Source organism: Zootoca vivipara, chromosome 3 (genome assembly GCF_965207765.1).
Source record: "Zootoca vivipara chromosome 3, rZooViv2.hap1.1, whole genome shotgun sequence".
Classification (NCBI taxonomy): Eukaryota; Metazoa; Chordata; class Lepidosauria; order Squamata; family Lacertidae; genus Zootoca; species Zootoca vivipara.
Genome location: NC_142586.1, coordinates 119,145,649 through 119,170,581, shown reverse-complemented (window position 1 = coordinate 119,170,581; position 24,933 = coordinate 119,145,649). Strand labels below are relative to the sequence as shown.

The 24,933-nt window shown below is 52.5% G+C and overlaps 2 protein-coding genes across 2 annotated transcripts; one reads left to right on the top strand and one right to left on the bottom strand.

Moving 5' to 3' along the window:
* Positions 1-229: 229 nt before the first annotated feature.
* ABHD1 (abhydrolase domain containing 1) lies at positions 230-8,350 on the bottom strand. Its single transcript, XM_035110775.3, has 9 exons — positions 7,771-8,350; positions 5,715-5,875; positions 5,392-5,577; positions 4,891-4,936; positions 4,599-4,711; positions 1,621-1,794; positions 1,409-1,457; positions 1,123-1,288; positions 230-1,024 (listed from the first exon to the last, which is right to left on the bottom strand). Exons 1-9 carry the CDS (start codon positions 7,972-7,974, stop codon positions 774-776), a joined length of 1,350 nt encoding a protein of 449 aa, XP_034966666.3. The 5' UTR covers positions 7,975-8,350; the 3' UTR covers positions 230-773.
* A 1,929-nt stretch (positions 8,351-10,279) lies between these two features.
* On the top strand, positions 10,280-24,293 carry PRR30 (proline rich 30). Its single transcript, XM_088667071.1, has 5 exons — positions 10,280-10,440; positions 15,549-15,598; positions 15,833-15,925; positions 21,653-22,496; positions 22,677-24,293. The coding sequence occupies exons 1-5, from the start codon at positions 10,384-10,386 to the stop codon at positions 24,171-24,173; spliced, it is 2,541 nt and encodes an 846-aa protein (XP_088523197.1). The 5' UTR covers positions 10,280-10,383; the 3' UTR covers positions 24,174-24,293.
* The last annotated feature ends 640 nt before the right edge of the window (positions 24,294-24,933 follow it).

Below are 24,933 nucleotides of genomic sequence, written 5' to 3'. Positions count from 1 at the left end.
GAGTTGTTATGGCAAGGACAATGAATGGTCTTCAGAGGGCCGGTCTCCACACGAGCCCACACCTGCTGCCCCAACATCCAGATTGGCTCTGAGTGGCATTGAGAGATTTTTGTGGGGTAGGTGGGCATAGAATGTGCACATTTGTGTGTGTGTATTTTACAGGAAATCGACCCAAAGATCTCAGCCCTTTCCCTCCTTTCACCAGTTTGGCTGGAAGTGGCTCTCTGGGTTTTTTTGTTCATTATTTTTTATTGATTATTGATTAATTTTGTTAGTCACTTAGGGCAACCCAAAGCGACTTGCGACCATTTTAGACTGGTGTCCTTTGCCAGCTGTTCTGACCCTCTATAGTTCTTTAACTGGCAGTAGCTCTCCAGGGCTTCTGACGGGGAGTCTCTTCCCCCAGCCCTCCCTGGAGACGCTGCCAAAGGGGATTGAACCCGAGACCTTCTGCAAGCAGAGAAAGAGGGGAAAGGGCTCATCATTGTGGTAGAAGCAGTTTCTGTGTGAGAGAATTGCAGCTTCCTTTGTGCCCAGAACGGAAGCAGCCTCACGCCAAGGTACTGGAAAAACCATATTGTATTCTGCTTGGTCCTGGTCCCAGCAGCACTCCTGAAGGACAGAGGCCAGGCCCTTGGAGGGGCTGCTGGTCCTCCTGGCCTCTGGTCTCCCCCCTTGGAAGGAGGGAGAGCTACAAGCTCAGGCCCTCCACCTGTGGGGCTCACGGGGCCTGCGCTGGGGGCCGCAGGAGCCCTCCTCCTCCCTGGTTTTGCTTAGGAGGTTCCCACCTGGGCGCTTGGCCCCTGTTCGTGGCGCTGCGGCGGCGGCTCCTCCTGCTCTGCTGCCACGGCTGCCGCCAGCTCTTCCTGGTGCTCAAAGACGGCAGCCGCAAACTGGGCAAAGACGCGGTCCATGTAGCTCTGGTGGCGCGGCAGGAGCCCCTCCAGGAAGCCAATGTGCCCGCCTCGTGCCGTCACCAGCAGCGCCAGGGTGGAGACACGCTGAGCTTCCTTCACGGGAATGGCTGCAAGGAAGGCGGCTGGGGGTCAGTCGAGAGCAGGAGCCCCGGGGGGCGGGGGCGCCCACCTCCCACCCCGCCTGGGGGAAGGCCAGGGGACTCACCGTGAAGTGGGGAGAAAGGGTCGTCGGAGGCGTTGAGGCACAGCACCGGGACGCGGAAGCTGTGCACCTTCTGGCAGGGGCTGGCGGCCTGGTAGTATTCCTCGCAGGAGCTGTAGCCAAAGGCCACGGCCGTGTAGCGCTCGTCAAACTCCCGGATGCTGCGCGCCTGGGAAGAGAGAGAGCACAAGGGCCAAAGCGTTAGCTGCGATTCCCGTGTCGCGGGGGGTTGGACTGGATGACCCTTGGGGGTCCCTTCCAACTCTACCAGGGAGGGGGGTGGCAGTACCTTCAGCACGTGGTCCACATCAATTCGCTCAGCAATGACCTTCCTGTGCCTGAAAATAGGGTCGAGGTGTGAGCAGGGAATGGAAAAGGGGGCAGCTCGGGGGGGGGGGAGGGGGTGGTTCTGGGAAGGAAGAGCCAAAGGGCAGGGGGTCTTGGGGCCCCTCCCTCCCTCCCAGACCTGCCTCTGCTCCCTCCCCACAAGAGCCAACGCACCGCTGGATGAGCTTGCGCAGGTTGGCGGTCAGGTGCTGGTTGAAGAGCACCTGGTTGAGGGGCTTCTCGAGGGAGTGGGTGGTCTCGAAGGAGTCCCAGCTGACGGAGCACGTCATGGCGGCCACCAGTCCGGCTTCAGGGCCCTTGCGCCCCAGGTAGTTCAGCACCAGGATCCTGAGAGCAGGAAGAGGGGGGCTTCAAATGGATGGAGGGGCACCATCAACCCCTGTCCTGCCCCTCTGCCCTCCCAAAGCCCCTCTCTCTTGCAGGCTGCCACTGCGATCGGCCAGCAGCTCTCTGGGAAGTGTGGAACTCCCTCCCCCAAGAGGTAGTGCTGGCCACCAACTGGGGTGGCTTGAAAAGAGAAGAGAAGGTTAAGGGGTGATACGATAGCCATGTTCAAATATATAAAAGGATGTCGTATAGAAGAGGGTGAAAGGTTGTTTTCTGCTGCTCCAGAGAAGCGGACACGGAGCAATGGATTCAAACTTCAAGAAAGAAGATTCCACCTAAACATTAGGAAGAACTTCCTGACAGTAAGAGCTGTTCGACAGTGGAATTTGCTACCAAGGAGTGTGGTGGAGTCTCCTTCTTTGGAGGTCTTTACGCAGAGGCTTGACAGGCATATGTCAAGAATGCTTTGATGGTGTTTCCTGCTTGGCAGGGGGATGGACTAGATGGCCCTTGTGGTCTCTTCCAACTATGATTCTATGAAAAGAGGAGGAGACAAATTCATGGAGGAGAGGGCTGCCGATGGCTACTAAGCACGATGGCTCTGCTCTGCCTCAACAATGAGAGGCAGCAATGCTTCTGGATTCATAGAATCTCAGAGCTGGAAGGGACCCAAGGGTCATCTAGTCCAGCCCCCTGCAATGCAGGAATTCCAGTCTTGCACTTGAATCCTGCCCATTAGGGCCACACTGGAGGAACAGGATGCTGGACTAGAGGAGCGACTGGCCTGATCCTGCAGGCTGTTCTTGCACTTCCGTGCAGTGAACTGCAAATGGCACCTGCACCCTCCTCTTTTGGGCAAAAACCCGGGCAGCTTTCAGGCTGCTCAGAACATTTCTTCAGGTAAAAACGGCTGCAGGCCAAAGCCTTGCCCCCCTCCCAAGAGAAAAGCTCACCCACCCCCATTCCGGAGCGTCGCCCTTGAGCCCCTTCTGTTTTGCACTTCTGGGTCCTGGTTTCAAATTTCCCGCACTAGCAGGAGAATGTGGGCAAGTTCTGGAGGAGCAGGCCTGCCAGTCCAGAGGGGCAAACGGGGCGGAAATGAACACCGACGGCTGCCACAGGCCACTTCCGGAGTCACACCGGACCATTCCTCGGATTCCTAGCGGTCCTGGGGGTCCCTTTCTCAAGCAGACTGGCTCTGGCAGCCCCTCCCAGCCCCGAGTTGGACTGAACCCATTTGCTCAAGGTTATCCGCTGAACCTCTGGAAGTGCTGCCCCAGGGCTTCCCTGCGTCCCAGCTGGCCAATGTGCTCTTGCTAGTAAGGGAAACCTTTCTCTAGATGCTGCTGGGAGCAAACTCCTGAGTCATACGAGGAAGGCTGACTCACCAGCTCCCGTAAACACCAGGGCCGGGCAAGCTGGGCTCTGCCTTCCCTTTCACCCAGATGATCAACCGCAGCAGAATCCCGGTTGTGTGCGTGCAAGAGCCTCTCTCCCCCATTTCAGTTCCTTTCCAGCTCCCGCCAAGGCTTGATTCAGGGACCCAGGAGGTCCAGGTCTGTGGGTCCCTCTGGCGGCACATGGGGAGCGAGGGGCGCCTTTCCTCCTTCCAAAGGGTTTCCCCCAGGACCCCCTCGCTCCTAACAGGCTGAAGGGCAGGGGCAGGGCCAGGAGGAGCCTCTGGGAAGGAGGCCCACTGGCTGCGCAAAGTTCACAGAAGCAGCAGGAGGTTACATGTGCCGGAGAATCCGCTCGCAGAGGACTTAGGCGCTGTTTCCGTGCCCTTTGCACTGCCATCCTGGAAATTTGTTTTTATGAGCAGAGTCATGGCAAAACGACGCAGAGGTCATTCTCCAGCTCGTGTCAGAGAATCATAGAATCATAGAGTTGGAAGAGACCCCAAGGGCCATCCAGTCCAACCCCCTGCCAAGCAGGAAACGCCACCAAAGCATTCTTGACATATGCCTGTCAAGCCTCTGCTTAAAGACCTCCAAAGAAGGAGACTCCACCACACTCCTTGGCAGCAAATTCCACTGCCAAACAGCTCTCACTGTCAGGAGTTCTTCCTAATGTTTAGGTGGAATCTTCTTTCTTGTAGCTTGAATCCATTGCTCCGTGTCCGCTTCCCTGGAGCAGCAGAAAACAATCTTTCTCCCTCCTCCATGTGGGGGTGCACATGTGGGTGGGCCCTTGTGGGTGGGCCCTGGAGTGAGCCCCTGCTGGGGCGAGGCTGGCAAGAGAACAGCAGGATCCGAAGAAAGGGGGCCCTTGGAGTCCAGCCCCCTGCTCTCACAGTGGGCACCCGGGTGCCCAGAAGCAAGCGGGAGCTGAGCGCACAGCCGCAACAGCCCCCTGTCTCCCTCCTGAAGTGCCCAGCAGCCAGGATTCAGAGGGCACCTTGGCATTGCCTGGGGGGGGGGGAGAAGGAAACCCGGCCTCAGGCAGGAGGGGGGATTCCAGGAGGGGCGGGAGGCCCAGGCGTCTTTCGGCAGGTCCCTCCTGGCTCAGCTCAGCGATGCCTCCGAATTCCCAGTTGCTGGAAACCGCAGGAGGGGAGAGTTATCCCGCTTTTGGGTTTCCCACAATGGGCATCTGGTCGGCCTCTGTGAGGACAGGATCCTGGGCTAGAAGTCTAGGCCACGGGCCTGATCCTGCAGTCCCTCCCGGTGCTCTTTCATTCCTACGAGCGAGAGGCCCAAGCTGGGGGGCAACAGGACTCCCCATACTGGGGCAACGGAGCCTCTTCTCTGTAGTGCAACTTCCATTTCCCACCCACCTCAACTCTTGCCCCGCCTGAGCCTCACCCGCCCAGCGAAACGCCCACCGCCATCAGGGGGGCTCGGGGGAAGCGGCTCTTGATGTGCCCCACCACCAGCTCCAGGTCTTCGGTGTTGTTGGCACAGAAAGCCCTGTGCGTCTGCGGAGGAGGAAGAAGGAGAGGGGAGATTGTGGGTGAGGCTTGCCTCTTCTGCGGAGACAGGGAGTCGGGGGGCCCATCCTGCCTTCGCCTTGCGGTCCCAGAGCACCCTCCCCTTCCCTCCTCCTCCACCAGCCAGCCCCCAAGGGTGCGCTGCCCCCAGCTATGGCCACACTCACCAGCAGCTCCTCTCCTTTGCAGCCTCGGTTGTTGAACACAACAGCCCTGCGAGGGAGACGGGAAGAGAAGGGTAATTGTGGCTGCAAGTCACAACCGTTGCTGGGAAACAGCAGTGGGGGGGGCAGAGGGCCAAGACCCTCCTGCTGTGGTGCTCCTGTGGGTCCCGGGGGGGGGTGTCCCCTGGTTGGCTGTGGGAACTTGATGCTGGACCTAATGGGCCCCCTGTGACCAGACCCAGGGCCGGGCTCTTCTCAGTTTTTTATGATTGCTAAATGGAACCTCCATAGAGAGAATCAGAATGGGAAAGGCAGTGGTGCATAATGGTTAGAGTGTTGGACTAGGACCTAGGGGAGCAGGGTTCAAATTCCCCCTAGGCCATAAAACTCACCTCTAAGCCTACCCTACCTCACAGGGTTGTTGTGTGCCACCTTGAGCTCCTTGGAGAGAAAGGTGGGGTGTAAATGCCATGAGTAATAGCACCCCGGGGTGCCCTTTCGCACCTGTAGCCCTGTCGCTGGACGCCCAGGACCATGTGCAGAATGTAGGTCTCCTGGCTGTTGCCCGTCAGTCCTGGCAGGAACAGGACAATGGGGCAGCTGTCTGGGTCAGGGCGCTGCCCGCTCTCTCCATCGCCATTGGCCCAATCCAGCATCAGCTGACCTCCGTCTGCGGTCCTCAGCACTTCACTGGATGGGAAAGGACAAGGAGGAGGCGGGTGAGCTGGGCTCCGTGGCATCACAGCGCCATGCCCACCATTTCCACAAGCAGACTGGTACTGCCCCCCACCCTCGGGCCTGGTTCCCCCCCCCCTCGTCGGGCTGACCTGTGGTAGGAGACGGGCGGGCTGGACTTGAGGAAGACGCGGACGATGGTCTGGAGCCGTCCTTCGAAGCACCACGGCGTAGGGTAAAAGGTCTCATTCACAATGGGGCAATATTTCTCCAGGAAGGAGCGGAAGGGCTGGCAAGCCACCAGCAGCGGGGGCTGCAGGGGGAGGAAGAGGAAGGTCACAAAGACGTCCTCAAGCTCAGGAGGCCACAGCGCTACCCCAGAGCTCTCCTTCCTTGGAGCTCGATATTCCTGCATTGCGGGGGTTGGACTAGATGACTCCTAGGGGTCCCTTCTAACTCGACGATTCTATGCTGCCTCTGCTGCTGCCCACACAGAGGTGGATTTCCTGCCTCTTGCCAAAGGGCCTCCGGCTGGCATTTGTTGTGCCCCTGGGCAGTGCCCTCTCCTGGTTCCACAGGCAGACTTTGCTGGCCCTTTCCTGTGAAAACACCTCTTACTCCCCAAGAGTCCTTCCTAATCTTCACTTTGCATCTCCTTCCTTGTCTCTGGAATCCATTCGTTTGGGTCTTACTCTCCAGAGCAGGAGGAAACACGATCCACATGACAGCCCTTGAGATATTGGAAGATGGCTACCATATCAGTGGCGGATTTGGGGAGCTCCAATTTCAGGGGAAGAAGGGGAAGAAATGGAGGCAGTGAGAGATTTTACTTTCTTGGGCTCCTTGATCACTGCAGATGGTGACAGCAGCCACGAAATTAAAAGACGCCTGCTTCTTGGGAGAAAAGCAATGACAAACCTAGACAGCATCTTAAAAAGCAGAGACATCACCTTGCCGACAAAGGTCCGTATAGTTAAAGCTATGCTTTTCCCAGTAGTGATGTATGGAAGTGAGAGCTGGACCATCAAGAAGGCTGATCGCCGAAGAATTGATGCTTTTGAATTATGGTGCTGGAGGAGACTCTTGAGAGTCCCATGGACTGCAAGAAGATCAAACCTATCCATTCTGAAGGAAATCAGCCCTGAGTGCTCCCTGGAAGGACAGATCGTGAAGCTGAGGCTCCAATACTTTGGCCACCTCATGAGAAGAGAAGAATCCTTGGAAAAGCCCCTGATGTTGGGAAAGATTGAGGGCACTAGGAGAAGGGGACGACAGAGGATGAGATGGTTGGACAGTGTTCTCGAAGCTACGAACATGAGTTTGACCAAACTGTGGGAGGCAGTGCAAGACAGGAGTGCCTGGCGTGCTCTGGTCCATGGGGTCACGAAGAGTCGGACACGACTAAACAACAACAACAACAATTTCAGGGGTACCATGTGTGCAATACCAATATTCGAGCCAGCTGCGCTTCCCTAAATCTGCCTTTGATCATATTGCCTCTCAGTCTCTCTTTTCCAGCCCAACTTCCTCCACCGTTCCTCATAAGGCTGTTTTCCAGACCCTTCATTGTCTTCCACCCACCTTCCAGCTTGTCAATACCCTCCTGAAACTGGGCTGCCCAGAACCTCAGAAGGTGTTCTCTGCCAGGGAGAGCCAAAACCAGGCGTGGCCACTGGGCTGGGAGGAATCCAGTTTCTGTCCCTGATGATTGTTGTGGCAGATCATACCTCATGAATACTTCCGAACCTGTTTTTCCAAAGCGGGGGTTTGCCTCACGTGCGTCAGCCTCACATGCCAGCCGGAGGTAGGTGGGCAGGCAGGCAGGCAGGCAGCCCACCCCACCGTCTGTGGCAAATGCTAGGCTTGGCCCCGAGACCCCCAAGGGCAGGAGTGAGGCACGTGCAGCCTCTGGAGCAAAGACCCCCCCACCCACCCCTTGGCCCCCCCGGTGTGTCTCTTGCCTCCATCTCGGAACCTGGCCAAGGGTTACGCCAGGCTGTCGTCGGGGGAGCTGGGCTCGTGGGGGTGGGACGGAGAAGGGTCCCCCCCAGCCTACTCCCTCGGCCGAAAGAGGGGTGCCAACTTAGGATGCCCGGGGTGCCCTCTCCTCCTCCCTCCCTCTCCCCCTTGCAAAGAGGCTCAGCCTCGCCCGCCCCGTCGAGGCTGCCCGTCCGGAGCAGCGCCCGCCCGCGCCCCATCCATGCTGACCTTCGGGACGCGCGCCCAGTAATAGGCCAGCAAGCCGGTGCTGAAGCCCAGCAGCAGCGAGAGTCCCAGCATCTCTTCCGTTCCGTCGGCGGCGTCGGGCCGGGCAGGTGCTGCTGCGGCAAACAAGGCACCCACGAAAGTGGCCCGGGACGGGAAGGCGCACGCGCAGGCGCACACGCCGCCCGGCCTCACCGGGGCGGCCATCTTTGGGACGGGCAAGAGGCCCCGCCCCGCCCCCCCGCGGCCATCTTTGGGGCGGGCGAGGCTCCATTCCGTGCCGTCCAGTCTGAAAGAGCCCAAAGAGAGGGAGGCTCCTTAGCCCAGTTTCTTAAGGAAGAGCTGGCCGGAGTCGGACAAGGGTCCCCCTCTGGGAGCTCTGCCCATGCTCAGAGGCACTCTTCTTTCTTTCCCTCCCTCCCTCCCAGGCTGAGCAGTGGAGAGAAGGGAGGAAAGAGGAGTGCCTCTGAGCATGGCGGAGTGCCTTCCTCCTCCTTACCTCTTCTCGGCCGGGGCTCTGCCTGCCTGCACAACCGGCGAGGCAGGACTTTGTGGGTAGCTCAGTCGGTACAGGGTGAGACTCAGTCTCAAAGTCGTGGGTTCGAGCCCCAAGTCCGGCAAAAGATTCCTGCATTGCAGGGGGTTGGGCTGGATGACCCTCGTGATCCCTTCCGATTCTCTTAGTCTCTGACTTAGAGCCCTGATCCCATCCCGTGGGCAGGTACTGGCTCGGGTGTGTGTGTGTGTGCCAAGCTTACTTTCAGTTCATGAATCAAGTCTATCTTCAAATGCTGGGTGTGGCTATGGGTTCCCCTAGAGGCCCCGCCCCCTAGCTAATATATTTATGGGTCAATTTGAAAAACCCCACATTTTGCATAACAACCCTTTTGTCTCACCTTTGTTACTCTATTTTACATATAGCGATTATTTATTTATTTTCTTTTTAGTAATGGAAAGGAGTTCGTTCAGTTTTCAGGATGGCTCAATTCTTTGCATCCTTTTTTGACTTTCTTATGGCAGCATAGTTCCGTCTCCTGTAATCAACTTCTTATACTTCAGCATCGTTCGAACATTATACCACTTACCTTCCTATTTGATTTTCGACAATTGACTTTTTGAGTTGTGACCAGCACAGACTTTCCTAGACTATTGAATCCTGCTTTATTTTTTATGTATTGAAGAGTATCTTCTATGAGTTGTTTATATTGTATACTATCATTTGCTGCCCTATTGACATAAAGAGTTCTTTTAGAATTGACTGCATTCCCATGTATGGTCGCGTGTTGCTCTATGTTTGAATCTCATTTGAATTGCAACACAGGGGTCTCTTTTTTGTATTTTCTAAGCACCAGTCCAGTCAATTGAACAGGGAACCAATGAGCACTATACCCCAGAATTCTGGGATATCTGGGGGACAACAGCAACGGAAGCCATGGCAGCCTGCCCTGTGGCAGCTTCTTCTATCCTGTTGGAAAACAGACCGTCCTCACCATTATTAATAGACCAGCAACCGCCTATTTCGCTTCTTCACACAAAGATTTATGCTCCAGAAATCTCCAGAATAACATGCCAGATCTTGGGCTCCTTGATCACTGCAGATGGTGACAGCAGTCACGAAATTAAAAGACGCCTGCTTCTTGGAAGAAAAGCAATGACAAACCTAGACAGCATCTTAAAAAGCAGAGACATCACCTTGCCGACAAAGGTCCGTATAGTTAAAGCTATGGTTTTCCCAGTAGTGATGTATGGAAGTGAGAGCTGGACCATAAAGAAGGCTGAACGCCGAATAATGGATGCTTTTGAATTATGGTGCTGGAGGAGACTCTTGAGAGTCCCATGGACTGCAAGAAGATCAAACCTATCCATTCTTAAGGAAATCAGCCCTGAGTGCTCCCTGGAAGGACAGATCGTGAAGCTGAGGCTCCAATACTTTGGCCACCTCATGAAAAGAGAAGACTCCCTGGAAAAGACCCTGATGTTGGGAAAGATGGAGGGCACAAGGAGAAGGGGACGTCAGAGGACAAGATGGTTGGACAGTGTTCTCGAAGCTACGAACATGAGTTTGACCAAACTGCAGGAGGCAGTGCAAGACAGGAGTGCCTGGCGTGCTCTGGTCCATGGGCTCACGAAGAGTCGGACACGACTAAACGACTAAACCACAACAACATTAATTATGAGTTATATAGCTTACACGGAACTTCCAAAGACTAGACTGAGGGTTTCTTTACATTTATTGGTGTCAGAGGTGCAAGTGTTGTAGATCGTATTTGGTGTTCACCCGGTCTTGCTGAGAAGGTGTACTGTTTTAATGTGTTTAACAGAGTCTGTCTGGGGAAGAGGGAGCCTTGGAGGGTCTGCAATATCCAGCCCAAGCATGCTTGAGCTTCAGGTCCTCTCATTTCAGAATCGAAACCTCAGCTGTGGGGCAGGTTCCACTCTTGGGGGGTCAGGGGGCAGTTGCCTCTCAGCCCAGCCCAGCTGGCTGACTGATCACAGAGAGGCCATGAGCCAAGCAGGGGGGGCTACAGCAGACATTTGTGATGCAAGTGTAACCTCGGGAGATAACAGGGCCCTGTGCCTGGGGTCCACTCAGAGCAGCTGCCTCCCCCCAACAACATGATGCTGCTGGTGCTGCTGGTCCTTTTGTTGCTGTTTGCTGTCAAAATATTATGGGTAAGCAAGCCACAGCCTTCTAGCATTGTAAGAATCATAGAATCCTAGAGTTGGAAGAGACCACAAGGGCCATCCAGTCCAACCCCCTGCCGAGCAAGAAACACCATCAAAGCATTCCTGACATATGCCTGTCAAGCCTCTGCTTACAAGACCTCCAAAGAAGGAGACTCCACCACACTCCTTGGCAGCAAATTCCACTGCCGAACAGCTCATACTGTCAGGAAGTTCTTCCTAATGTTTAGGTGGAATCTTCTTTCTTGCAGTTTGAATCCATTGCTCCGTGTCCGCTTCTCTGGAGCAGCAGAAAACAACCTTTCCCCCTCCTCTATAGGGAGGGATAGAATTCAAGTTCCAAGAAAGGAGATTCCGATGAAACATTTGGGAAAACTTTCTGACGGCAAGAGCGGTCTCCCTCAGGAGGTGGTGGCCTCCTTTCCTTGGTGGTTTTTAAGCAGAGCTTGGATGGCCATCTGTCATGGATGCTTTAGCTGAGATTCCTGCATTGCAGGGGGTCAGAATAGATGACCCGTGGGTCTCTTCCAACTCCAAGATTCTATGATTCTAACTCTGCTTTCCCCATGCCGTGCATAATTTTAAAAACTATTCTGCCACCTCTTATGTGCCTTTTCTTTAAAAAGTCCCAAATGCTAAAACCTTTCTTCATAGATAATATGACTAAAGCAACAGTTGAATTTTCCTGGCTAAACATGTTTCGCTCCCTCGGGAGGTGGTGGACCAGGGGCGCCAACTTTCGGGAGCTGTGGGTGCCTGAGGTCTCTCGAGGTCTTGGAATCTGAGTTTCGGTACCACCGGAGGTCAGGTTCCAAGGTGGGGGGGGGGATGATGTCATGACCTGGGGCCCACGTTGGCTCCTCTGTGGTAGACTCTCCTTCCTTGGAGAGCTTGGACAGCCATCTGCCATGGATGCTGTAGTGAAATAGAGGACTCTGGGAATAACCAGAAACTGGGGTTCATCGTAGAGTGCATTCTGGAACTGAGAAAGTGCGGCATTTTGGGACCTGGGCTATGCCGACCTTTTTCTGTAATGTGTTCTGGTCTTCTTTAAGAGCCTTGGTTACAGGTAGGTAGCCGTGTTGGTCTGGGTTGAAGTAAAATAAAAAAATTCCTTCAGTAGCACCTTAAAGACCAACTAAGTTTTTATTTTGGTATGAGCTTTCGTGTGCATGCACACTTCTTCAGATACAGTGAAATGGGAAATAAAAAAATTCCTTCAGTAGCACCTTAAAGACCAACTAAGTTTTTATTTTGGTATGAGCTTTCGTGTGCATGCACACTTCTTCAGATACAGTGAAATGGGAAATAAAAAAATTCCTTCAGTAGCACCTTAAAGACCAACTAAGTTTTTATTTTGGTATGAGCTTTCGTGTGCATGCACACTTCTTCAGATACAGTGAAATGGGAAATAAAAAAATTCCTTCAGTAGCACCTTAAAGACCAACTAAGTTTATATTTTGGTATGAGCTTTCGTGTGCATGCACACTTCTTCAGATACAGTGAAATGGGAAATAAAAAATTCCTTCAGTAGCACCTTAAAGACCAACTAAGTTTTTATTTTGGTATGAGCTTTCGTGTGCATGCACACTTCTTCAGATACAGTGAAATGGGAAATAAAAAAATTCCTTCAGTAGCACCTTAAAGACCAACTAAGTTTTTATTTTGGTATGAGCTTTCGTGTGCATGCACACTTCTTCAGATACAGTGAAATGGGAAATAAAAAAATTCCTTCAGTAGCACCTTAAAGACCAACTAAGTTTTTATTTTGGTATGAGCTTTCGTGTGCATGCACACTTCTTCAGATACAGTGAAATGGGAAATAAAAAAATTCCTTCAGTAGCACCTTAAAGACCAACTAAGTTTATATTTTGGTATGAGCTTTCGTGTGCATGCACACTTCTTCAGATACAGTGAAATGGGAAATAAAAAATTCCTTCAGTAGCACCTTAAAGACCAACTAAGTTTTTATTTTGGTATGAGCTTTCGTGTGCATGCACACTTCGTCAGATACAGTGAAATGGGAGTCCTTGTGTGAGGTGCCTTTCCCTGCTCATTGCCTTCTGTGTGAGATGGCAAGAAAGAGGGGGGTAACTTTCAATTATGGGTTGATTGCAGGATAAGGCTTAGCTGTGAAAGGGCGTCTAACCTTTGCCAGCTACTTGGGGAGGTGTCCGGGAATAGGAGAAGGGAGTGCCTTAGTTAATTCTTTGATATGGGTAAATCATATACATCTGGCTTTTGTCCTGTCAAGCTATAAGACGGCTGTCTATCAACCGGCTATTGGCTAGTCCCTAATTAAACAAGTATGTTAACTGGTTAATTCAAACTTTCCCTCCTGGGTCTGAGAAGGATGAAAGTCCCGTTCTTTGTCATGGAGATTGCTCTTAGCCCTGCTCTAAGCAGAGGCTTTTAGTCACTTCTTGGAGGAACTTGCCTAAGACTCTTGCCTGATTCCTACCTTCGGGAGAGGAGCCAAGGTGTTATTAATTTCTGTTCTGTTTGTCTGTACTTTCTTGAGTTTAGTCAGTATATTTTACAATGTTTTTAATTTGTTTACCTGTAACCTGTAATTGGGAACTATGTAATTTTGATATGATATGTGGTTTTCTTTAAAATAAACCTGAAAAAGATTATTTCTAGTCTGTGGATTTTTGGGGAACTTCCATGAGGCAAAGCGAAGTCTAAAGTGCTCCAGACTGCTCGCTCCTACTGTTTTGGAATTTAGTTGTGCTCACGGAAAGTGAACAAAGGTTGTGCAGCTGGAAAAGCAGAGGGGCTTATCCCTTTTCCCCTCTGGGCTGGCAGCGGTTATTTGCAAAGGGTGGTGGCAGCATTTCTATCAATTGGCTTGTTTTGGGGAGATAGGGTTGGGGGAAAGCCCTCCCCTGGCTAGTGAAACCTTGCTACAGATGCTTTTAGCTGAGATTCCTGCCTCGCAGGGGGTTGGACTAGAGGACCCTTGGGTGTCCCTTCTAACTATCTTGGGCCCAGTCTTGTTCAACATCTTTATCAATGACTTGGATGATGGGCTTGAGGGCATCCTGAGCAAGTTTGCAGATGACACCAAATTGGGAGGGGTGGCTAACACCCCAGAGGACAGGATCACACTTCAGAATGACCTTAACAGATTAGACAACTGGGCCAAAGCAAACAAGATGAATTTTAACAAGGAGAAATGTAAAGTACTACACTTGGGCAAAAAAAATGAAAGGCACAAATACAGGATGGGGGACACCTGGCTTGAGAGCAGTACATGTGAAAAGGATCTAGGAGTCTTGGTAGACCACAAACTTGACATGAGTCAGCAGTGTGATGCAGCAGCTAAAAAAGCCAATGCAATTCTGGGCTGCATCAATAGGAGTATAGCATCTAGATCAAGGGAAGTAATAGTACCACTGTATTCTGCTCTGGTCAGACCTCACCTGGAGTACTGTGTCCAGTTCTGGGCACCACAGTTCAAGAAGGATACTGATAAGCTGGAACGTGTCCAGAAGAGGGCAACCAAAATGGTCAAAGGCCTGGAAACGATGCCTTATGAGGAACGGCTTAGGGAGCTGGGTATGTTTAGCCTGGAGAAGAGAAGGTTAAGGGGTTATATGATAGCCATGTTCAAATATATAAAAGGATGTCATATAGAGGAGGGAGAAAGGTTGTTTTCTGCTGCTCCAGAGAAGCGGACACGGAGCAACGGATTCAAACTACAAGAAAGAAAATTCCACCTAAACATTAGGAAGAACTTCCTGACAGTAAGAGCTGTTCGGCAGTGGAATTTGCTGCCAAGGAGTGTGGTGGAGTCTCCTTCTTTGGAGGTCTTTAAGCAGAGGCTTGACAGCCATCTGTCAGGAATGCTTTGATAGTGTTTCCTGCTTGGCAGGGGGTTGGACTGGATGGCCCTTGTGGTCTCTTCCAACTCTATGATTCCATGATTCTAACTCTACAATTCTATGAAAGCAGCCCTCTCCTGGCTTGTGATTCCTAGCTGCCAGTGGCTTTCAGATGCAGATCACCTCTGACAGCGGAGGCAGAGGGACAGATGCCTCTCTGCACTCTTTTTGTACGGACATTTCTCCTGCCTGGACAAAATGACCCCCCTCCCGTCTCTCCCTCTGTGCTGTTCTGATGCTTTCAGAGGAAGCAGTGAGGGCCAATTTAAAGAAGGGGATTGGACAAGTTCACGGAGGAGGAGAAGGCTATGGCTGGCTCCCAGCCACAATGGCTCCGCTCTGCCTCCACATTCAGAGGCAGGAAGGCTTGTGAATTCAAGTTGCTGGGATCCACAGGAGGCAAGGGTGCTCTTGGGCTCAGATCCTGCTAACGGGTTTCCCATAGAGCAGGCACGTCCAACAGGTAGATCGTGATCTACCAGTAGATCACTGGACATCTATGGTAGATCACTGGCTCCCCCCAAAGAAGCTGAATAACTTGGGCTCCCCTAAAAAAACTCAACATTTTGGCCCTTCACCCCTTCACCCAAAGCGGGCCTTCCCTCTTCCCTAAAAGAAGCGCAACAAGTTTGACCTGAACCCCACATAACAGGGCTTTCCTTCCTAATAAAAAAACTTTGACCTGAACACCCAAGAAACGGGCTTCCCTCTTCCCTAAAAAAAGCTTGACGACTTTGACCTGAACCACCCAAAAGGGGGTAGATCACTGCCATTCTTTAACTCTGTGAGTAGATCGCAGTTTCTTGGGAGTTGGCCACCCCTGCCATAGAGGGATTTGGCTGGCCCCTGTGAGAGCAGAATCCTGGGCACGATGATCCAGCAGGCGCTTCTTCCGTTCTTAAGGAAAAAAACTGGGGTGGGGGGGACGGACGGACTTGAAACACATCAAGACTAACAGGGCCAGCACCTGCCCTGCACCCACTAAACCAAGTCGCTGTCCTCGGGGTGTAAGGGAGGATGTTGAAATAAGATTCAGCCGTCTGCCTGGGAGGAGGAAACTCCTTGCCCTTTGCTTCAGGCGGCAGAAAGCCTTGAACAGGCCCTGCAGACTATGAAAGGGATTCAGACCCATTCACCTCCCCGCCCCGCCTCTTGCTGTCGCTCTGTTGCCTTCAGCTCTGTTCTTCTTGCCTTGCTGTTCTCCGACAGGTTCCTCCTTGTATGGCGCAGAAGCAGACCCAGCACCCAGCAGCATGGAGGTGAGTCTTGATTCCTGCAGTGCAGGGGGTTGGACTAGATGACCCTGGGGGGTCCCCTTTCAACTCTACAATTCTGTGATTCCATGAAAAATCAGATGGGAAGCATCATCTGTCCCCGTTCCCCAAAGGTCATAGAATTGTAGACACTGAGAGTCATCTAGACAGACCACTGGCCTGATCCAGAAGACTCTTATAATGTCCTTATGCTGCCACGACTTCTCTGCTTTTTCTTAGGTCATGCGAGACCCTGTGCTTGTATCGCACTCTGCACACCTTGGACAAGAACATCCAGTATCTCACCTGGCAAATGAAACACATCAGCAGCACGTAAGTCACTCCTAGAAACCGCCATGCGCTTGCTGTCTGAGGGGCTTGCAGACCCGAGGTTCCTTGGCACAGCGCAGCCTTCGCGCGCGCGCGCACACACACACACACACACACACACACACACACACACGGATGCCCTCCAGATTATTATTATTTTTACATTTGTATGCTGCTCTTCATGCATAGATCTCAGGGCAGTTCATGGCAGAAAAGCAAAAGGTGAAAACACAAACAAGAACAAGCTGCATCAATAGGAGTATAGCATCTAGATCAAGGGAAGTAATAGTACCACTGTATTCTGCTCTGGTCAGACCTCACCTGGAGTACTGTGTCCAGTTCTGGGCATCGCAGTTCAAGAAGGACACTGACAAGCTGGAACATGTCCAGAGGAGGGCAACCAAAATGGTCAAAGGCCTGGAAACGATGCCTTATGAGGAACGGCTTAGGGAGCTGGGTATGTTTAGCCTGGAGAAGAGAAGGTTAAGGGGTGATATGATAGCCATGTTCAAATATATTAAAGGATGCCATATAGAGGAGGGAGAAAGATTGTTTTCTGCTGCTCCAGAGAAGCGGACACGGAGCAATGGATTCAAACTAAAAGAAAGAAGATTCCACCTAAACATTAGGAAGAACTTCCTGACAGTAAGAGCTGTTCGGCAGTGGAACTTGCTGCCAAGGAGTGTGGTGGAGTCTCCTTCTTTGGAGGTCTTTAAGCAGAGGCATGACAGCCATCTGTCAATAATGCTTTGGTGGTGTTTCCTGCTTGGCAGGGGGGTTGGACTGGATGGCCCTCGTGGTCTCTTCCAACTACGATTCTATGATTCTATTCATTTATTGGATTAGAACTCCCATGGTCCCTGACCACGGCCCATGCTGGCTGGCAGGAGTGCCAGCTTGGCCCGTGACTTGTGGGTGCCTGGGGCCATGGGTGCCAGGCAGTGTGCCCTAGCACTGAAATTTGTGGGTGCCCAGCCCCTTCATAGTCAGGGCCCCAGGGTGTTGCCACCTATGTCTTCTGGGGCTGACAAGAGTTGGCGTCCGACAATGAGAGTTGCTTGACAATGGAAGAGACTCCCTTGGGAGCTGGAGGTTCTTAAGCAGAGGTTGGACGGCCAGCTGTCCTGCATTGCAGGGGGTTGGACTAGATGACTCTTAGGGTCTCTTCCAATTCTACAATTCCTTGCATTAGCACTATTCTACAACAACAGTTATTATTATTTTATTTATACCCTGCCCATCTATTCCGGGCGGCTCCCAACAGAATATTAAATCATGATAAAACACCAATCATTCGAAAACTTCCCTATACAGGGCTGCCTTCAGATGTCCTCTAAAAGTCGGATACAGTAGTTGTTTCTTTCCGTGACATCTGGTGGGATGTCTGTTCCACAGGGTGGGCGCCACCACCGAGAAGGCCCTGTGTGCCTGGTTCCCTCAAGACTGGAATGGACCTTTATTCTCCATAATGATAAAACTCCTAGGTGGATAAAACTTTTCTTTTCTAATAAAAATAAAAATAAAAATAAAATAAATAATAATAATAATAATAATAATAATAATAATAATAATAATAATAATAATTTATTATTTATACCCCGCCCATCTGGCCGGGTTCCCCCAGCCACTCTGGGCGGCTTCCAAAAAAACAGAAATTCTAAAATACAGAAATCCATCAAACATTAAAAGCTTCCCTAAACAGGGCTGCCTTGAGATGCCTTCTAAAGGTCTGGTAATTGTTCTCTTTGATCTCTGGTGGGAGGGCATTCCACAGGGTGGGCGCCACTACCGAGAAGGCCCTCTGCCTGGTTCCCTGTAACTTGGCTTCTCGTAGCGAGGGAACCGCCAGAAGGCCCTCGGAGCTGGACCTCAGTGTCCGGGCAGAACGATGGGGCTTTAAAGGTCAACACCAACACTTTGAATTGTGCTCGGAAACGTACTGGGTGCTGCCCAGGACTCTCTCCTGCTGTGAGTGCCCACAGGCCCTGTCCCTGCCTCCTTCCACCTGGTCTAGGGCGGGGCCTGGAAGGCCTCATAAAGGACTGCTGCCGCCGCTCTGCTGCTGGTGCTGCCCAGGGGAACTTGAAACAGCACAGAGTTCTTTTTAAAATGCTTTTTAAAGAATTTTTTATGTTTTTATCTTCTTTGGGGTGGTAGGTGGGAGGGATTTTTAGTTGGGTGTGGGAATGTGTTAAATTTTAGTGTATTTGTAATTTTTATTGTTTTTGGTTTTATTGTTTTATTGTGTTTGGGGTGGTAGGTGGGAGGGATTTTTAGTTGGGTGTGGGAATCTGTTAAATTTTGGTGTATTGTAATTTTTATTGTTTTTGGTTTTATTGTTTTATTGTGTTTTTTTGTGTTTTCCTTTTGTTCCGTTCTTGCTGTTTTTTACAGAGGTTTTATTTTGTTTTTAAGGGGAGGGGTCAGGGCTGCCCGGGAGGGGGTCCCAGCAAGCAAAATGGCTGGGGCAGATTCCACAGGGGTGTGTGCACTGGAACAACCGATCTCAGTGGTCACGGGTAGGAGGAGGAGTTACGCTAAGACCAGACCATGTCATTACCGAGGAGGCAGACTTAGTCGTTGTCTGAGGACTATCCCTGCCTCCAGGTCTGGTCCTGACCGGACGGATATTGGAATAGGCAAGGGATACCCACATGACCTGAAGGTGCTGCTGTGCAATGCCAGGTCGATGATGAATAAGACCACCGCCATTCACGACCTGATTGTGGATGGAGGATTTGACCTGGCATGTGTGACGGAGACCTGGTTGGAGGAAGCCGATGGGCCCGTTCTTGGCGCTGCTTGCCCACCAGGTTTCTCTTATGCACAGCAACCCAGGCCATCTGGGCGGGGAGGGGGGGTTGCAGTGATTTTTAGGAAGTCATTAGTTTGCACCAGGCGTCCTATTGGGAAGACCCAGTTCTCTGAGTGCATGTTCTGGAAGTTGGGCAATAGAGGCAGTACAGGATTCCTTTTGGTGTACCGACCTCCCCGCTGCACCAAGGATTCCCTGCCCGAGCTGCTTCAGGTCGTGTCGGATGTGCTCCTGGAGACACCTAGCTTGGTTGTCTTAGGGGATTTTAACATCCATGCCGACACGACCTTACAAGGAGCCGCTCGGGACTTCGTGGAAAGCATGGCCACCATGGGGCTGTCCCTGAATAAGTCTGGCCCAACTCATAGCCGCGGACATGCCTTGGACTTGGTGTTTACCTCTATGGATGTTGGTGATCTGACATTAAGTAAAAGTGAAACAAAAGAAGTGCCATGGTCAGATCACTTTCTGGTGCAACTGGACTTCTCCGCAACCCTTCCCCTCTGCAGGGAGGTGGGACCAATTCGGATGGTCCGCCCCCGCTACTTAATGGATCCAATTGGCTTCCAAAGAGTGGTAGGGGATGATTTATTATTCATACCCCGCCCATCTGGCTGGGTTTCCCCAGCCACTCTGGGCAGCTTCCAACAGAACATTAAAATGCAATAATCTATTAAACATTAAAAGCTTCCCTAAACTACCACACATGACTCATTGTTGTTGCACTGAGCGGATCAATTTTCCAGGGGTTCCAGGCACAGGGCCTATGTTTCCTTCTGGAAATGAGGCACATTAAAACTCCATATTCACACATTTATTCACACACATATATGGTTTATTCACACATATATACAAGCTGAGGCTACGAACATGAGTTTGACCAAACTGCGGGAGGCAGTGCAAGACAGGAGTGCCTGGCGTGCTATGGTCCATGGGGTCACGAAGAGTCGGACACGACTAAACGACTAAACAACAACAACAACAACATCATCATATCACCCCTTAACCTTCTCTTCTCCAGGCTAAACATACCCAGCTCCCTAAGCTGTTCCTCATAAGGCATCGTTTCCTTATATGTTGTTTAGTCGTGTCCGACTCTTCGTGACCCCATGGACCAGAGCACGCCAGGCACTCCTGTCTTGCACTGCCTCCCGCAGTTTGGTCAAACTCATGTTTGTAGCTTCGAGAACACTGTCCAACCATCTCATCCTCTGTTGTCCCCTTCTCCTAGTGCCCCCCATCTTTCCCAACATCAGGGTCTTTTCCAAGGATTCTTCTCTTCTCATGAGATGGCCAAAGTATTGGAGCCTCAGCTTCACGATCTGTCCTTCCAGGGAGCACTCAGGGCTGATTTCCTTAAGAATGGATAGGTTTGATCTTCTTGCAGTCCATGGGACTCTCAAGAGTCTCCTCCAGCACCATAATTCAAAAGCATCAATTCTTCGGCGATCAGCCTTCTTGATGGTCCAGCTCTCACTTCCATACATCACTACTGGGAAAACCATAGCTTTAACTATACGGACCTTTGTCGGCAAGGTGATGTCTCTGCTTTTTAAGATGCTGTCTAGGTTTGTCATTGCTTTTCTCCCAAGAAGCAGGCGTCTTTTAATTTCGTGACTGCTGTCACCATCTGCAGTGATCAAGGAGCCCAAGAAAGTAAAATCTCTCACTGCCTCCATTTCTTCCCCTTCTATTTGCCAGGAGGTGATGGGACCAGTGGCCATGATCTTGGTTTTTTTGATGTTGAGCTTCAGACCATATTTTGCGCTCTCCTCTTTCACCCTCATTAAAAGGTTCTTTAATTCCTCCTCGCTTTCTGCCATCAAGGTTGTGTCATCTGCATATCTGAGGTTGTTGATATTTCTTCCGGCAATCTTAATTCCGGCTAGGGATTCATCTAGTCCAGCCTTTTGCATGATGAATTCTGTGTATAAGTTAAATAAGCAGGGAGACAATATACAGCCTTGTCGTACTCCTTTCCCAATTTAGAACCAGGATTGAAGACAGGGTTTGCAAGCAAAAAGACAATGGGAAGGCTTTCCCCACCTGCCTCCCTTCCTGCAGGGGAATATTGGAGGTCCTTGGGAGAGTCAAAATGGCTTCAGGATTGCTCTCCCATACTATTTCAGACACATGGTTCATCTAATTAGATAGGTGTGCATTTATGAGTATTTATTCTATATTTGAGACCTTCACATTCTTATAACATTCTGTTGCCGGTGACAAACAAGACAAAAGTGAAAGAAGGCCTGTTCTGACCTCCTTCCTTTTTAAAAATAATAATATATTTATTAGATTTTTTCAAACGAACAAAACTAACACACCAAAATAGCAAAGGGAAAAAAAGAAAAAAAGAAAAGAAAAGAAAATTACAAAAAAACAATACAATAACAAGAAAAAATAAACAATCATTATATAAACTCATTTCATAACACAATTTCGACTTCCCCGTCCCCCCCATCCCGGGCCTTTATGGTATCCCAATTTACGCAGCTTTCAAATTATAATCATATTACACATAATCATTATACCTTTGCATTTCATTACAATTCATTTGTATTATTCACTTATTATTATTATTTGATCAAATCTCGCTTCCAATATACATCTCTTTCTATTTAAAACCATATTCTGATATTTCATTATTCCATCTTTCATAATTTACCAACTCTCTATTAACTCCCTTTGGCCTATAATTTTTCTTTAAAAATATTCTATCCTATTCATCTAAAACTTATTTCTAACCCATTACAATTCCCACTACCCCCCTCTATCCCCTGGTTAGCAATTCCCTAATTAACAATCCCTCATACAGTCCAATTTCAAACCATGTAATCCATCCCATTCAAAATGCCTCTTCACTGTTCTGACCTCCTTGCTTTGCCTTTCTGCCTCTCCCACCCGACCCCCTCCAGGATCTCGCGGACTCCGTCCAATGTCTCCATGGCGTCCGTCACCTCCATCCAGAGCTGGGGCCATTCCTCAGGAGGAGGAGGAGGAGGAGATGTAGAAGAGGAAGAGGAAGAGGTGGAAGCTGACACCACCTGCTACAGCTGGTCAGCCGTGCCCCCCTCCCTGGCTCCTGCCTCCCAGCACAAAGCAGCAGCAGCAACAGCAGCTCATCTCCCCAAACCCCCCAGGGTGGTCTCCCACCAGCCCCACCACCAACCGCACCACCAGCCCCACCCCTGCCCCAAGCAGGACTCCAGCCTGTGCCAGAAGCGGCTGCAGGGGCAACGGGGGAGCCCCAGGCCTTGCTCGGACTCCACCGCCAGGCGCATCAGCACACCCCCTCCTTGGCACCCCGCGAGCAAACCCCCCAGCGGCCCACCCCACCCACCGAAACCACCCAACAGGATCAGCTTCCTGGACTACAAGTCCCAGGAGCTGCTCAACTGGCATGTCCACACCAAGCAGCGCCACCCCAGGAAGGAAGAAGATGCGGTGCTGGCAACGCTCTCCCACCGGGACCCCAGCCCCAAAGGCAGGGCCTGTTTGGTCAGCGTCGAAGCTCCCAAGGGCGGGGTCCCTCCATGGGCCGCCAGCCCGCAGCTAACCACAGGTCAGAGGTTGCGCAGCCGCACGCCCCCTCGGCCCCACCTGGCAGGCCGCCAGAGCCCACCCAAGACCCTCCATGTGCGCAGCCCGTGCCCCAGGCCCCCCCCACCGCCCCGGGAGGAGCTGCTCACTCATCCCATCCTCAAGACTGTGAGTCACAGCAGCCTCCGGGGCCTGGCCACGGCCGAGTTGGGCAGCGAGGCCACCAAAGAGGACCTGGAGACCCTCCTTGCCCTCCTTGGCCCTGGCAAAAGCCCCCGGGGCCTGGCCACGGCCGAGCTGGGCAGCAAGGCCACCAAAGAAAGCCTGGAGACCCTCCTTGGCCTCCTTGACCCTGGCAAAAGCCCCCAGGGCCTGGCCACAGCTGAGCTGGGCAGCGAGGCCACCAAGGAGGGCCTGGAGACTCTCCTTGGCCTCTTTGGCCCTGGCAAAAGCCCCCTGGCCAAGGAGCTGAGCAGACCCGGCACCCCCAAGGAAAAGGAGAGGGATGGTGGGGGCAGTCAGAGGCCCCACAGCAACCCCAAGGAGGCCAGAGTTGCCAGACCAAAGGGCAGACCCGCTAGCCCCAAAGCCAGACCCGCTAGCCCAAAAGCCAGACCCGCTAGCCCAAAAGCCAGACCCGCTAGCCCAAAGGCCAAGCCCCTGGAGATCGAGATCAGCGCCACCGTGGACCGCAAGGTGCGACGCCTGAGCTGGGCCGACGCCACTGCGCCCGAAGCCCCGAGGCAGCTGGCCATCTGCGATGCGATGAGCACCACCCGCCCACCAGTCCTGGACCCGTTATTCATGTGCCAGGCGCAGCTGGAGATGCCCTGCTTGGCCCTGGGCCCAGCCAAGCTGCAGCAGGAGGTGTGCCAGCCCGCTGTGCTGCCCAGCAAGACCCCGTGCCTGGCCCACACGCTGGTGGAGTCGCTGGACCAGGACCAAGCCATGCAGGACCTGCACCGGGCCCTGGCCAAGGGGCTGGAGAAGGGGCGCGGCCGGCCATGCGTGGAGTACCCCGTCTGCCTGCTGTGCGCCCGCTGCACCCCCTACTGCCCCCACCCACCCACGCGGTACAGCCCTTCCCTCGTGGTCTACCCCCGGCTGAGCGTGCGGGAAGGGGAGGTCCACATGGGCCTGGGCTTCTTGCTGAAGATCAAGCGCTCCGAGGCCAACGATTGGGGGCTGGGGTGCAAGCCGGACACCTCCCGGACACGCCCGGGCAAAGAGGGGCTGCCCTCCAAGTTAGACAGGAGCAAGAGCAAGCGGCGGAAGACCAAGGCAGCCGCCCCCCAGCCTCGGGACCCAGAGAAGGTGGTCCGCCTGCCCAGGCAGGACTCGGCAGAGAGGCTGGACCTGAGGCCTAAAAGCCACGGCAGGAGGGTCCCAAAACCCACCCCACAACCAAAAATAAAGCCCGAGCCGGAACTCCGAATGCCGGCCCCTAGCACGAGGCTTGCCGTGCCCCCCCAAAAGCGCCCCAACATCCTAAAGCGGCTGCTTCTCTGCATCAAGAACATGTGGGCAAAGGTGCGAGGCAAACCCAGCAAGCCCCCCAAGAGGCAGGGCTCCCCGCCTTCCCTCCCCAAGTCCCCCGAGATGTCGTCGTCCCCTCCGTCCCCTCCATCCCCTCCATCCTCTCCCGATGACTCCCAGCCCCCAAACCACGAGGGGATCTTGCTCCGCAGGCGGGACTCTCTGCTCACCAATCTCGATGCCATGGAGCCCAGCCCCAGGCAAAGTTCCCGGAGGGGGTCCCTGCAGCTCGGCACACCCAAGGTGCCACGGAGCCCACAAAAGTCTGGGGCGCGGAAGAAATTGCCCAGGCAACCCTCCCCGGTGCAATTCAGGAAGGCCGCATCCAAGCAGAAATCCCGCAGGAGCAGCGCACCCTAAGGGCCTCGCCAAAGACGCTCGGCCCGCTTGCCTTGGCCAGAGGGCTGGGGAATGGAATAAATGTCCTTAAGCATATGCACCCAGTATTGGAAAGTGTTTGAAAGCCTGATTTGGGCTCATTTATTTCATGACACGTCTCACCCATCCTGTCTACAGAGGATCTCAAGATACTGACATTGTTCTTCCAATGCACCTGTTTTATTCTCACAGCAACCTTGTGAACTGGATTTAATGGTGGGAGGGAGCCTTGCTGGGTCCATTGGGGGCAGGATCACCTACGGCGGGGATTTGTAACTAACAGATCGTGCCTTCTAAAGGGAATTCATGGTTACGCAGGAGTTTTTTAAGCAGAGGTTGGGGGCATAGCTGCCAAGTTATCCCTTTTTTAAAGGGATTTTCCCTTGTGCTGAATAGGCTTCCTCGCGAGAAAAGGGAAAACTTGGCAGCTATGGTTGGGGGGGGGCGCCTCGTGGCAGGAATTCATCTTGCATGACAGGGGGTTGGACTAGATGACCCCTGGGGGTCTCTACAGTTCTACGATCCTAAGTTCCCATAAAATCTCCTGTACGGAGTCTTTCCATCTTGGAGAACAACTAGATATCTCTCTATGCCTGCATGTCTGGTGCCGTTGCACCCCCTCCCTCGGAGAGCGCCACGTCGGAGCCGGCTGCAGTGCCGCCCAGACTGGCTGCGAGGCCCAATGGTCGGAGCGCCTGGCAGGCAGCTCCCGAGGGAGGGCGCAAGGGGGGCGCAGGCATGG